Source organism: Leopardus geoffroyi, chromosome A3 (genome assembly GCF_018350155.1).
Source record: "Leopardus geoffroyi isolate Oge1 chromosome A3, O.geoffroyi_Oge1_pat1.0, whole genome shotgun sequence".
Classification (NCBI taxonomy): Eukaryota; Metazoa; Chordata; class Mammalia; order Carnivora; family Felidae; genus Leopardus; species Leopardus geoffroyi.
In genome coordinates, this window is record NC_059336.1 from 53,895,438 (window position 1) to 53,910,983 (window position 15,546).

Here is a 15,546-nt window from a genome sequence, read left to right on the forward strand (position 1 = left end):
TGCGACGCCATGTTTACTTGAAACAAATGACTGATAGACATACTTGATTCAGTCCCTGGATATTTGGTAGATATTTTCTCAAAGAGGAATTGAGTCAGCCTGTCCCTTTTAGGAAAATAGCAGACAGTATTTTTTTTTTTTTTTTTTTTTTGCCAGTAATAAAATTCAAGCTTTCAACCAGGAACTTGTAACTGAACCCAAGTTCGTCTGCCCTATGTGCAGCAGCAAAGCCAATCACCGAGACATCAGGTATGCAGCAAGGAAAGGGTTCATTTATGCAGCCAAACCTGAAGAAGGGAGGATAAGCCTCAAATCTGCTTCCTCCAAGGGGGAGGGAATGAGTTTTTTACAATCATAGGGGTTGAGAATGCATACATATTGATGCAAAGCGCAAGGAAACTTAACAACTACTCATAAGGAAAGAGAGCATGTTCATTGAGCAAACGTTTATTGTAACATATACCCATGTTCCCTTGAGGTGGAGACTTAACTCCGGAAGGAGGCAGAATTCAGCCCGTGATGTCAGGAGGTTATCTTCAGATGAGGAGAGGGATTATGGGCTTGCTCTGAGAGCCAGTATAAACTGGAGGGGGTCTTGGGCTTGTAATCTCGAGTAAGGAATGCCAGGCCTTGCTTGTTCCTAGGCTGGAACCATATCAGTTGACCTTGAGTCCAGGCTTCTGTAGAAATAGCTAAGTGAGTCTGTTAGTGGGGTCTGAAAAGACACAGCAGCTGATTAGGGGGGAACAGTTCTCAGAAAAACAAGCTTTAAACTTTCTGCTAGTTTCAGCCTCATTAACCCCATGAGGCACTCTTTCAAACTTAGAAGTGTCCCAGCCTTAAAAACTGATGAGATGCATGGTAATATTAACTGCTGTGACTTGGGGGGATACCTTATAATGAAGTGCATCAATATTTGGAAGATCTGCATAACTTATTAAATTGGTAGTTCCAAATGACCGTTGCACAATGCTGCAAAATCATGCATGGGTGAATCATCCATTTTAAGAGCAAGATGAACTATTTGAATGGATTTTAATCTAATGGAGCATGGCAACTTCATTGATACGGTTTCACATTCCACATTAGGAAAGCTTTTTTAAGAAACTAGCACTTGTCAAGTTTTGATGAAGTATCAAAGAAGAATATTCTCAGTAATGTGGAAAGACTTTAAGTACTCCTTACATTTTCAGAGATATATCGGAGTGTTCATATACTTCAACTAAAGCAATATGTTGCAACAGAATGCAGAAGCAGTTAAGAGAAACCAACTGTCTTCTGAAAAGCCAGGCGTTAAAGAGATTTGCAGACATTTAAACCAGTGCAAGTCCTCTATTTTTTGAAAATATGGTTATTTTTCATAAAAATATTTTATTTTAAAATAAATGAGTAAGTAAGGGTGCCTGGGTGGCTTGGTCGGTTAAGCATCTGACTCTGGATCTCAGCTCAGGTGTTGGTCTCAGGGTGGTCAGTTCAAGGCCCACCTTGGGCTCCATGCTGGGCATGAAGCCTACTTTAAGAAAGTAATAATCAGTTAATTAATAAACATCTTTAAGTTTTCTTTTTTTTTTAATTTTTTTTAACGGTTTATTTATTTTTGAGACAGAGAGAGACAGAGAATGAACGGGGGAGGGTCAGAGAGAGAGGGAGACACAGAATCTGAAACAGGCTCCAGGCTCTGAGCGGTCAGCACAGAGCCCGACGTGGGGCTCGAACTCACGGACCGCGAGATCGTGACCTGAGCGGAAGTCGGCCGCTTAACCGACTGAGCCACCCAGGCGCCCCAAAACATCTTTAAGTTTTCTATTTTGCTTCCGAAGTAGGCATATATTGACAGATATAATCCAAATAAACAAAAGAACTTTGGGTTGTCAATAATTTTCAAGAGTAAGAGGGTTCTAAGACCAAAACGTGAGAACCACTGCTTTGGGTAATCAAATTTTTCTGACTCCAATAGCATTTGAATTTGTATGAGAAAATACTATCCAATAAAAATAAATGACCAAACAGCTCATTACAAAAAAAAAAAAAAATGTATGAACAAGTGCCTATATTGTAAAGAAAATAGAAAGTGTTCAGGTTGTTAGGCATCATTTATTCAAAGCATGGATCACCTAGAATGTAAACATTGGCAAACCTCTTTATTTATTTCTTTAAGAACCAAGTAGTAAATATTTTAGTTTTTGTGAGCCATGGGGGTCACTGTCACAACTCACCTCTGCCATTACAGACAATAGATAAACAAATGACTATGTCTGTGTTGTGGTCCAGCTTTATTTACTAAAACAGGTGGTCACAGCTTGCTCCCCCCTGCACCATTTCCCCTAAAAGAACACTGTAGAATTTTTTTAATGCTTATTTGTTTATTTTTGAGAGAGAAAGAGAGAACGAGCTGGGGAGAGGCAGAGAAAGAGGGGAACAGAGGATCTGAAGTGGGCTCTGTGATAACAGCAGAGAGCCTGGCATGTGGCTCGAACTCACAAACCTCGAGATCATGAGCTGAGTTGAAGTCAGATGCTTAACCCCCTGAGCCACCCAAGGCTCCCCTTTAGAATTTTTTCAATTACGTAGTCAAGTACCAGTTATTCATTCTTTGTGTTCTGTTTAATTTTGGTGCTCAAAACTGGAATACAAATTCTTCTGAGTTCAGGGCCCGTCAAGAAAGGCACCTAAGATAACTGTGTTTTGTTTGTTTTTCTTTTTAATGTTTGTTTATTTTTGAGAGAGAGACAGAGTGCGAGCAGGGGAGGGGCAGAGAGAGAGGGAGACACAGAATCTGAAGCAGGCTCCAGGCTCTGAGCTGTCAGCACAGAGCCGGACACAGGGTTCAAATCCATAGGGTTCAAATCCATGTGAGATCATGACCTGAGCTGAAGTCAGATGCTTAACTGACTGAGACACCCAGGCGCCCCCTAAGGTAACGTTGTTTCAATGGTGGCATGTGTGCCCAGTCTCTGATACTTAGGGAGTAGGAAAGTCTCTCCTAGGAAGACTGCTCAGGAGGGAGCAGCACACTCAAGGAGGTGGCCTGCTTTAAGGACTTGTGTGGGGTATGGTCACGGTAAACATAGGGCACGTCTACAGGCTCTTTGGTGAATCAGAAATGCATAACCTTACCTCTCTCTCACGCAGACAGAGGCATTGTCGTTGCTCCAAGGTAAGCTTGAAATGTGCCTAGAATTTTTGAAGCTAAAGATAGCCCGTAGCGATTCCCTTATTGCTGATTAACTCTGGTTTCTGGGCAACACAGTAGCTGGCTTGGGAGATTTCAAGACATATGCATGCGTCTAGACTGCTTTGTGGAAAGGGAACGTGTCCCCATTCCCATCTAGCCTACCTGTAGCTCTTCGTGTCCTCGTCAGCCTCCAGGATGTGGGAGGTGTGTTTTCACCCGGGACCCCTGAGAACTTGAGGAAGTCTGTCAAGTTGAATGAAGAGAGACACAGATTTATGTTGTAGTCGAGGCTCGGTGAACCAAGGTGTGCCCTTAAAGAGTGTAAAGAGCCTTGGCAGCCAGTACCACTGGTGGTGTCTCCCGTCCTCCAGTCCTGTGGCAGTTGGTCATACCATTGCTGGAAATGCAGAATGCTCTCGATTGCTCTCACATGGGCCTTCTGGGAATCAGCAGCAATTTGTAAAGCACAGAAATCAGCTGGTTTTCTTTCTTTCTTTCTTTCTTTCTTTCTTTCTTTCTTTCTTTCTTTCTTTCTTTTTCAACTTTTAAATTTCAATTCCAGTATAGTTAATGTACAGTGTTCTATAGGGCTGGTGTTCTTTTTAAGCACAAACCAGTACCCCAAGGTATAAAAGTTGCACTGAAGGCTGTGGCTCTCACTGTGTGGGAGATGTCCTTGTCCTGGCACAAGTGGCCTCTTTAGCGACACCATGAGCAGCCTTCATGCTCTAAAGCAATAAGAGGCCACAAACAAGCAGCCTCTGTCTGCAGCCTTTGTCTGCTCCCATAGATTCCATCTTCGAAATACCCTGGAATCTCTGAGAATGCCCGCATAAAGCATGCCCCCTTTAAAGAATATGAACACGTAACAAGTACCTACACATATCTGAGATGACATTGGACCACATGTAATGGATTCATATGTTCCCATGTTGATTTGTCCCCTAGAGAAGACCTCATTCGAAATAAACACTACAGACACTGAAAATGACATGTATGGGTATCTTAACTATATTGGTTGTTTCCAGTTAGCTTCAGGTATTAAAAAATTTGCTTTAAAACTTTTTCTAAATTATGTTGATTCTACAGCAAAAAATAAAGTAACTTTGTCACTCATGTGTTCTTAGATTCTCATGATGCAGTTTTGAGATTTAACTCGGCACCTACACGTGGCTATGAGAAAGATGTTGGAAATAAAACCACCGTGCGCATCATTAATTCCCAGGTAAGATGGATGGAGTGTTTTCATGCATGTACATTTTATAGGTAAATAATCTAACTGGGTGAATGAAGAGAAATTACCCAGTTGTACATGACCATGGTCTTGCTTATTTGTAGGTTATTGTAATCATAAAAGAATTGATGAGAAAAAATGCAGATAAATGGGCATTTATGTGTGACATGACTAGGAAGAAATGAGTAAATAAGATTAAAAGGAAAAATCAGAGAAGATATAGAAACATGTATGGATATCCATATATGCATATGTGTGTGTATATATATATAATCGTAGTCTTAGTGTGTTGTCTATAGCAGATGGAGCAAAGGACAGTTGAATTTAGAAAAAAATCATGGTGGTGTGAAAGGCAAGGGATGAAGGGGAGAAAAAGCAAAGGCTACAAAATCCAAGGGTCAGCAGGGTGGCTTGGAAACTTTAGTCCATTATCTGAAAATTTTAAAAATGAAATTGTTGAAAATGGAAGTATTTCTCTTTATGGTGTTCTTCATACAAATGTTTTCCAAATTCAAAGCAAAATTATTCTCAAAACCATGGCAGTTTCTAGAGTTTCAAACTATATAGAAAGACCATGAGGTGATGGATGATTTATGACAAGTTGCTTGCAGAAGAAAAGATTGGCTTTCTGCCTGGGACCCTGAGCCAGGCAGCCTGCAGCAAGGGAAGAAACAATCGCCATGTTCCCTTGCTTCATAGCATGGATTGTAAGAGTCGCCATTCATTTATTAACACTTCCAGCTTTTTAGCTAATCGTCCCCACAAATTAAAATACATGCCGCCTGTAAAATATGTCCTGACTTGAGAAATCTGTATGAAGAAAGAGAGTGCATCTTAAAAACTGTGAAAAGTTGCACCTCAACACTGAGGAAAACCAAATTTTTTTTTTCTCCTCCAAAGCTGTAGTTTAAAAAAGATGATTGGCAGGTGAGACCGAAGGACTCCTCTAGGACCACAGAGGGAGGAAGTCACATGTGGGCTGTCACCAGTCTGCTGGCTGTCCCTGTTCCATTTGTCCTGAGGCTGGCACTCTGAAGGCACCTTAATAACGTGGGTCATTCATATCTGTGCCTCCTTCTCCAGTTGTCTGTGAAGGCAATTAGAGAGGAGGTCGGGGGTGCCAAATTAGCTAAGGCATCGCATCTTTCAGGAGCTGATTCGATACCACCGGCTTTGGGTATAATGCTGATGAAAATGTAAGAACTCGTGAATTTTATTTTATTTTGTTTTTTAAATTTTTTTAATGTTTATTTATATTTGAGAGAGAGAGAGAGAGAGAGAGACAGAACAAGAATGGGGGAGGGGCAGAGAGACAGAGGGAGACACAGAATCCCAGGGAGACTCCAGGCTTTGGGCTGTGAACACAGAGCCCGACTGGGGACTGGAACTCATGAACCATGAGATCATGCCCTGAGCTGAGGTCAAGACGGGTAACTGACAGAGCCACCCAGGCACCCCTCCTAAATTTTATTTTTAACCCTAGTTTCCCCAGACATTTCTTCAGGCTCATTAGCGTGCAATGCCTGCCTCTCTCACTCCCCCGGAGGAAAATAGTAAAGTCTGAGTAACTTTGTTTTTCTTGCTCTGATTCATTTTTTAAAACTTTCCTCTTTTTGAAAATATAATTTTGAAGAGCCACTCGCTTTGAAATGATTTCTGTGTGTATTTGCAGATTCTGACCAACCCCAATCATCACTTCATTGACAGTTCATTATATAAAAACGTCATTTTGGTGGCCTGGGACCCTGCTCCTTACTCTGCAAATCTTAACCTGGTAAGTGTTCCCTTTGGTGCCCTTACCCTACTGATCAGACAGTGCCTTTGACTGATTAATAATGGGAGCAAGTCAAGGATTAAGCTTTCACAGAATGAAACCAATCATGGGCACTACTGAAATACATGGGCGTTCATACCATTTTGATACCCAGTTCCGGTAGCGTACTTGGTGAATGTGACCTATCTAATGAAAAAAGGGCTTTTGCTCTGGAAGATTTAAAAACAAAAACAAATCACAGTGCCCTAAATGTTCAGAAATTCCTAGTTACACTGGAAGTTGAGCCAAGTAAACTCAGATTTTTCCATTGTGATAGGGTTACACCACCTTCCACGTAGTTATGAGACCTTCTGAAATAAATTCAAAGTGCTTGATAAGAGAATCTAAACTTTGTGAATCAACAGCTCACTGCCCTTTAAGTGGAACCTGTTACACACTTTTCTTGAGTGTGCAACTCTGGCTTTTTCCTCTAAACCTTTCTTACCTTATGTGATATAGTGTAAACAAGATTACTGCTAGCCATCAAAATATAAGCAAGTTACATTCATGGCATTCTGGCAAATCATTCCCTATCTAAACAAGCAGCTAGTTACTTCTGGTGAGAACTTGGATGAAGAGCCGATGCACTTGTCTTTTAAGGAGGGCTGGGAAAGAAGTGTGATAGTTTTAGCCTCATGAAAGATAATGTCTGCTGTGCCACTGAGCGTCTTTCAACTTGTTCTGTCATGACCCAAGAGAATGCATCCTTCTTAAGATGATGGAAATGAGGGAACAGGCCTTGGCTTTACCAAGAGGACTTCCCAAGAGAGCAGCGGCCCAAGGTCAGATGGGTCCTTCTGGGGCTGTTGTGTCACTGTTCATCTTGAGACCAAGGCTGGACATTTAACTAGCATGATTCCTAACTGGTTCTTTTTTAAAAAAAATTTAAAAATTGTACTTAAATCCAAGTTAGTTAACATATAGTGTAGTAATGATTTCAGGAGTAGAAGACCCAACAAGTGCCCTCCTTAATGCCCCTCACCCACTTAGCCCCTCCCCCCACCATCACCCCTCTGGCAACCCTCAGTTTGTTCTCTGCATTTGAGTCTTTTATGGTTTGCCTCCCTCTGTCTTTTAATCCTAACTGGTTCTTAACCAGGAGCGCAAAACAGAATCACCTGGAGAGTATTTTTTCAAATGTATCTGTCAGAGCCCCATTTCCTGACATATCACTTACAGCCCCAGTGTGTAGTTTCTGAGAAAGCTCTCTGGCTGATTTTCACAGGTACCGTCTACCGAGAATCCGGCACGAAATGCATGTTGGAACTCTTCAGCTTCCTTTCCGGTCTGAAGTTCTCTGGTTTTAAGTTCTGACAGCTTTCTCACTATCTGTGGACAGACTGAGAGCTCTAGCTATTGGACCTTGTTTCTTCCTCCTTGGGAAGCATCCAAGCCCAGGGCACAGAGCTGTCCAACCCGATGGAGGGGACAGCAACAGTGCTGAAACCCAGGCAACCGGGCTGCTTTCTGGGTGGCCTGCGCTCTGGGGAGCAGGAGGAGGGGTGAAGAAACTGAGGCCCACACTCCTCTTGCTTCCCTTCTGCTGCCTCTTGGCTTGGGGGCAAAGTTTACAAAAGATGATTGGCCCCGGTCCTTCTCAAAATTGTTAAAGCCACAGAACCCATTCAACCATGGAATATTACTTGGGATCTCAGGGCGTATCTACTGTTTCCCGAAGGTGTCTGTTTGAAGGGATAACAGGGCCCTCAGAGCCTTATGAACTAAGTCTCTCCCCCACATACCTCCAAATCCCATTTTTTCATGGTGGCACCTCAGATGTTCTGAAGACATTTAAAAGTAAACCTAGGGGCGCCTGGGTGGCTCAGTCGGTTGGACGACTAACTTCACTCAGGTCATGATCTCACAGATTGTGAGTTCGAGTCCCATGTCTGGCTCTGTGCTGATAGCTCAGAGCCTGGAGCCTGCTTCGGATTCTGTGTCTCCCTTTCTCTCTGCCCCTCTCCTGCTCACGTTCTGTCTCTCTCCTTCAAAAATAAACATCAAAAAAATTTTTTAAGTAACTCAACCTTATTGTACATTTTTTCATACAGTAACATGTACAGTCAGTGGAAGGATACATGTTGATGAGTATTAGCAAATTTATATAGTCATGTATCCACCACCACAGTTAAGAAATGGAATATTTTCAGCACTCCCAAGAGTTCCTTGTGCCCCACCTATCAGTCTGCCCAGCACTGCCCCAGACCTAGGCAATAACTGATATGCTTTCTGTCACTGTGTATTACATATGAAAAATATGTTTTGAAATACACTGATTGAAGCCCCAGGGTCAGCACACTGTAGCCGTGGACCAAATCTGGCCCCATTTCGTAAATAAAGTTTTATTGGAACACAGCCATGCTCATTCATGATGTATCTTCTGTGACTTTCTCAGTACAATAGAAGCATCGACTAGTTGCAGCAGAGACTGTCTGGCCCACAAAGCCTCAAGGGTTTGCTACCTGGCCCTTTACAGAAAAGTCTGGGGCCCCTGCCCTAGCTCATCTCCCATATTTCACTAAAGAACAAATCCTTGTCCCTCAGGGCTGGGACCCTATCTCTTTTTGTTCTGGTTCCCTCATCCATGAGGCAGTGCCTGTCCTTCACCTCCTTCTCCCGGGCCCTTAGCCTCTAAATAGTCTCCAACCCCACCCCGGTGCTGCCCTGTTTCCTTTTCACAGTGTGGTTCTCTGTACTTGATTGCGTTGATTTTTTTTTTGTTTGTTTGTTTGTTTCTTAGTGGTACAAGAAGCCAGATTACAACCTGTTCACTCCATATGTTCAGCACCGGCAGAGAAACCCAAATCAGCCATTTTACATTCTTCATCCTAAATTTATATGGCAGCTTTGGGACATTATCCAGGAGAACACCAAGGAGAAGATTCAGCCCAACCCACCATCTTCTGGCTTCATTGGTAGGTATATATAAAAATGGATGATCAGGCAGGCACTCAGGGTTAGGGTTAGGCTTAGTATTCAGCAAATGTACAGTTATGTTATTTAATCAGAACAATTAAAAGGTGGTTTTAGAGGAAGCATAGATAAGCTGACGATAGTAGAAACACTCTGTTTTTTCCAGTTTTCTATTGGTACGTGATAACTGCCCCCAGAATTGCAAGATGTACAGCAAAAACTATTTTATTTTCTGTCGGTTTTGTGGGTCAGGACAGGCTTGGATGGGTTATTCTTCTGTTCCACAGGCTTCAGTGGGAATCACTTCATGGTATTCACCTGCTTCATGGGATGGCTACAGTCCCGTGGTTGGCCCCTTTGGCGGAGATGGCTGGGAGGGCGGGCTCAGCCAGGACTATTGACTTTGTGCCTGCACGTGGTCTCTTGCATGGTGGTCTCAGGGTACTCGGGCTTCTTACATGGGAGCTCATGGCCCCTGGCAAGTGTGCCAAAAGGCAGGAAATAGAAGCTGCCTGTTTCTTAAGGTTGAGGCCTAGAGACCTGCACAATGTCACTTGCACTCTTCTGCGGGTCAGAGTAGTCAAGGCCCCACTGGATTCAAGGGGGAAGACACACAGACCCCACGTGGGTCATCTGTGATCCACTAGCCACTCACCCATTCACATTGTTTATGTAATAGCAGATTGAGGAGCTGAATTTGTGACCGTAGGATCGTGTCATGTGCTGCAAGATAGCAAGCGCAGGCTTTGATGAGACTAATTCTAAGACCTTGTACAGCTCTTGCTGCCAGAGTCCACTAGCTCTAATCTAAAAACTGGATTTTTTTCATATAACAGATCATCACACTTAGCTTATTTTATCTATCTATCTATCTATCTATCTATCTATCTTTCAGCCAGGCTTTGATCCTCCAAAATTTGTGGTTTTACTCTACTTCTTTACCCATGATTCAGCTAATCATCCCATTATCTCTTTGATTTTACCCGAGTAGGGTAATATTAAGGAATATCCTCGATCCCCTTGGCAATATGAAAGCTGTAGTGGAACCAAAGAATGTTAGTTGTGTCCACAAAAAACTGTGATGTTCTCCCCGCCTAATTTCAACGAATTAGCCACCCTGCGTCTTAATTTGGGCTGCAAACTGGGTCCCTCTGAATAAAGGAGAGATTTATGGAGATAGCACCGTTTTCATTATGGATACGGGACACACAAGTATCTGAATGGAGGCCTGTGGATTTTGGAGTGAGTTTCTGGCATTACAATAATGTGAACTATTTTACCTAGAGTTCAAGACAGAATTTACGATATGACTCTGTAGATTAGCTGCCTTAAGTATAGCTAACCCCCTTTTAAAGTCATACCTTTGACACTGTGTCCAAATCAGTTTTTTGAAATCGTAGTGTCTTTATCTTTTGCACAGTTTCGTGGGATCCTGTTGCTTTAGGAAAGAAAGTATAATCCAGTTTGTCAGCAAAGGGTAAGTAGGAGAGTATAATGCTTAGACAGCGTAACGGGATGTGGCGGAAGTTTAATAAAATCATTTTCATATTGTTGCCTTCTCACAAATTCATGGGGCTTCTACTTGCTTGGAGCAGAAGTTTTAGAGCACAGTGGGGGCTGTCAGATATACTTACAGCAATGTGCAGTTGAAAGACTCACATAGATAGTCATAGCTGGAGAGAAATATTTTCCCATGTGTTTTTGTTGGAAGGAATCCTGCCACACATGGCCAGCTTCCTTTCATAGCTATTTACTGAGAATTTGGAGTTTTCAGAGGCTGATACTTGCCTTAGAGGCTGCTTTTACACGAATATGGAGGAATCCAGTTTGACGTCATTGCAGGAGTGGAGGCTGGGTCTGGCAGGTTAAGTGTAAATTCTTCTCTGCCCTTTACCAGCTTTTTGGTCATGGGCATGTCACTTACCCTCGTGAGCCTTAAATATGCTCATATGAGAAATGAGACTCATAAAATCTTTCTAAAGATGAGTTGGTGTGCCGATGGGCAATGGTTCCTGTTTTCTACCACTGTCCTGCCCAGAGTGACAACTATTAGCCACATGTGGCCATGCAAATTTAAATTAATTAGGATTAAAGGAGAGAAAAGCTTCAGTTCCTCTTGCACTTGCCTTATTTCAGGTTCTTAGTATCCACGTGCACTGGCGGCCACTGTCTTGACAGGCAGGGCAGGAGAACATCTCCATCATCACACAAAGTTGCATGGGACAGTGCTGTTAAGTTTTGCTAATCACAGAAGAATGAAAAAAGAGCAAGCAGATAAGGAAGCCTTAAGTTCCCAGTAGGTGGGCTGTGCTCTGTGACTGGGGATACAGATGTCACAGAAGACATGGCCTGCTGTCCCTGGCCGGATTTAAGAGTGAGCTCTCACTAAGGATGGACGGGAGATGCAGTCTGGGTGGGCTGTGCCCAGCAGAGCCCCAGTCGCCCTCTGAATACTCTGCTGATTTTGCAATCTGTCTGCCTCCTCTTTGATCCTGCTCAGAAATATGCTGAGAGCCAGAGTCTGTTTTATAACTTATCTGATGTTCCTAAATATTAGCAGAATGATGGTCGCTCACATCTCAATCTGTCGGCCATAAGAATTTCTAAAAATCAATGAGTTATTTTCTGTTATTGAGAAGTGTTCTCCAAATACGTGTTCTAAGGTCACGTAGAAAAAAAAAAAAAAACTATTGACTTCTTGTCTCACCACCTCATCATGTCCAGACACTAACCTCTCATGTTCATTACTGGACAAAAAGAACCCATTGCAGAGCTGGTCGGTGAGATCAGGATGTTTCTGTGTGCACAGCGCTGGGCTCTGCCCAGGTACAGCGGTCAGCAGGGTGCTTTCTATCAGAGGAGAGCAGTATTCTGACGCCCTGCTTTCCTCATTAGCACAGCACCTGTGGGGAAGACATTGCAGGTGAAGCAAGATGAGGCCCTTTGCTTTATGGATGTGCTCTTCTGGAAAGGAAAATGGTGTCACATTTAATTACTGGTGTTTCTAAACCCGCTGCATACGTTTTCCTTATACGTGTTTATGAATCTGCACGTGTGAAATAGAGGGACTCTAAAAGTTGACTGTTTTGAACACAAAAGACATGTCTTTCTATGGAAATAAATGGTAGTTAGATTCCCAGGGGAACACACCTTGAACCCTTTAAATGTCATGTCATTGGTGGTATTAGGAGACTTGTTCCTGGTGCCTGAATTCATCATACAGGAGGAAGGTGGAGAAAATGGAAGGGGAAAGTCATCCCAAGAAGTAGGTATTAATTAAGCCCCTCTATGTGCCAAGCATGATGCTGAGCCCAGGCTCAGCCCAGTGGTGAGGAAACCAGGCAAAGAACTCATGGTGCACCGAGTGACAGACATTGCATAGGTGTCCCTTCCCTAAATAAAATAAAATTACAAACTGGGCAATGAAGGAAGAGAACAGGATGCATCAAGGGCTGGGAAGTGTGTGCTTTTCCCATTGTGTTCCTGCTCTTAGCCTAGTGCATAGGAGGTACAAGAAGTAATTACTTGGAGAATGAATGTTTAGCTTAGAACTTGAGAAGTTCTCAAGTTTAACATGTGTCAGAATCACCCAGAGAGGGCTTATGTATTAGATATCTAATGATGTGAGGCAGATTACCCCAAAATTTAGCTACTGGACAGAACAATAAGCATTTGTTATCTTGTACAGTTTCTGTGGTCAGTATTGTAGGAGCAGATTGGCTGGCTGGCTCACCTTGGTATCTTTCATGAGATTGCATTGAGCTGTCTGGACTTGGCTTGGCTGATCTGTTTTCTGGATGGTTCACTCACAAGATGGCTGTTGACTGGAGGCCTCAGTTCCTTACCACACCTCTCTATAGGTCTACTTGAATGCTCTCACAACATGGCAGCCGGCTTCCCTATAGCAGGCAATCCAAGGGAGAGAGCAAGAAGGAGGTCTCAGTACTTTTTATGGTGTCATAAACTATCTATCCCCTTGGCTACATTCTATTTGTTACACAAGTCAGTCCCATTGTTGTGGGATGGAACTACCCAAAGATGGGGATACCAGGTAGGGATCATTGGGGGCCATGCTGGAGGCTGGCTACCATACCTTTCTAAAACACAGACAAGTGGGCCCACCCCTAGAGTTTCTGGGAAGGTGGAAGGGGCAAGAATTTGCATTTCTAACAGGTTTTTAAGTGATGCTTCTGCTGTGGTCCTTGTTCTGTACTTTGAGAACCACCCTTCTGGCATTTTAGAATCCTGAAGTTAGAAGGAAATTCAGAAATCAAGTCTGTGGGCCCTGTATTGATAGACATGCCATCAAGGTGATAAGCATTTAGCTCAGCAGGAGAACACAGGATGCTACCAATAATACATTATTCCTTTGTTTCTTTGAAGACATAGCTAAAAAATTTACTCTTATTATTACTGATGGACTTCTTTCATGCCCTGAAAACTTGTGAAATGATATACATAACAGCTACCTGTCAACATCCTTCTTAAAAGTAGATTTTTGTTCGTTTGGTTGGTTGGTTTATCATCTTGGGACCCAGATTCTCAGATGTACTGATTAGTCAGGTATAAGTTCGGGCACCAATAAGCAACTCTCATTGATTTCAGGAAACCGCCCTCAGTAATATTCAGGCAGATAGTTCAGCCAACATCTCCCATTCCAGAAGCATTTGTACCTTCATTAGCAACCCCTAGTCCTGCACCAGCAGTCTCCTTGATGGCACACAAATCATGTGGGCTTGCCTGGTAGATAGGAGCTGTGGTAGGTATGTGTGTGTTCTTCTGGGTTATAACAATATATTATGATAAAAGTCATGTGAATACAGTCTTTCTCTCAAACTGGTATTGCAATGTGCCTACCCTTCTTCTGATGGTGTGAGGTGATAAAATGCCCATTTGATGAGATGACATAAGGTGAATGACATGGGCATTGGGATGTGGCATTTGGCCACCACTGACCTTCTGATGACCTATCAGAAGGAGAATCATCTGCTTTCTGACTGCAGGCGACCGTGGTGGGTAACTGAACCTACAGATAAGGGGAAAACTACCATGTTGAAGGGAAGAAGGGTCTAGAAGTAACTTCTGTCCACTACACCATTCTGAATGTTCCTTAGAACAGGGTTGGAAATATTGCTGCATCAATGTCAACTCTGATCACAATACCCAAATAGGCACTGTACTTTTTCCTGGGTTCTGTGGGGTCTGTGTATTATCAGCTCCTATGGAGAAGTTTCCTTTTGGGCAAGATGTCCTAGTTACATCAGATTCAGGCACAAATATTTAACTTGCATCTGAATAAATTCTTCTTGTTCTGTCTACAGTAATAGGAACTGCCTTTTCTGATTATAAAGAAAGAGCAGGGAGTTGTAGGATTTAAGGAACACATTGACCTAGCATTGAAGAAAACAAACTCTGAGAGCCTCTTCACTGGAAAAACATTCCAGAAGTTTCTCTTTAAAATTTTTTTTTTTAATATTTATTTATTTTTGAGAGACGGAGCACGAGCAGGGGAGGGGCAGAGAAGGAGACACAGGTCTGAACTGTCAGCACAGGGCCTGAATCAGGGCTCGAACCCATGAAACATGACATCACTACCTGAGCCAAGGTTGGACGCTTAACCAACTGAGCCACCCAGGCGCCCCCAAAACATTCCAGAAGTTTCTAATTCACATACATAAAGGACTTATCAAAGCTAATAACTTCAGTTTGCTTTCTTTGTAATAAAACTGACTTAAAGAACATATGTGAACAATTTTTATAATATTGACAAAATGTAAATGCATATTAATATCAAGTGAATTAAACTATACTTTCATTACAAGCTTTAATATTACTAAGATACTTATTAAAGATTTAATATCTATAATGTGTACTGAAGGTGGTCCTCTCAGATTTCTAAATGAACATTTTTGAACTATGTTTTCTCCCTTTTTTTAAAACAATCGAACCCATGTTATTACCAAACTACTCTGCCAAACAAAATATTTTAAAGAATCACTCCTAAAGAGATGACTATTCACTGCAATTAAACATGAAACCTAATTCAAAGTTGTATGTTGATTAGTGGTAATTGTCTTTCAAAATATTTTTAAAATTTTTTTAAATTTTTTTTTTTTTTTTGAGAGAGAGAGACAGAGTGCAAGCGGGGGAAGGGCAGAGAGAGAGGGAGACACAGAATCCGAAACAGGCTCCAGGCTCTGAGCTGTCAGCACAGAGCCAGACATGGGGCTCAAACTCACAATCTGTGAGATCAAGACCTGAGCTGAAGCCAGACGCTCAACCGACTGAGCCATCCAGGTACCCCTATCTTTCAAAATATTGTAATATAACTGTGCGAATATATTCTGACTTTTGTTAACAAGGTCATTATGTGAAAATTAATGAAAACCTGACTTTTTAAGAGAGCTCATT

General features: G+C 42.3%; 1 protein-coding gene and 1 long non-coding RNA gene across 5 annotated transcripts in view; one reads left to right on the forward strand and one right to left on the reverse strand.

The window, feature by feature from the left end:
* The window catches only part of ST6GAL2 (ST6 beta-galactoside alpha-2,6-sialyltransferase 2), an 84,774-nt gene that overhangs the window by 48,757 nt on the left and 20,471 nt on the right, over positions 1 to 15,546 (forward strand). For all 4 annotated transcript variants that reach the window (XM_045445539.1, XM_045445540.1, XM_045445538.1 and 1 more), the window contains exons 3-5: positions 4,303 to 4,400; positions 6,082 to 6,183; positions 8,963 to 9,137. In XM_045445539.1, the coding sequence (XP_045301495.1) occupies positions 4,303 to 4,400; positions 6,082 to 6,183; positions 8,963 to 9,137 (375 nt within the window). The remainder of the gene's footprint in view (positions 1 to 4,302; positions 4,401 to 6,081; positions 6,184 to 8,962; positions 9,138 to 15,546) is intronic.
* LOC123580597 lies at positions 432 to 12,407 on the reverse strand. Its single transcript, XR_006703375.1, has 3 exons — positions 11,868 to 12,407; positions 10,497 to 11,376; positions 432 to 715 (listed from the first exon to the last, which is right to left on the reverse strand). It is a non-coding gene; the product is annotated as an uncharacterized LOC123580597 (long non-coding RNA).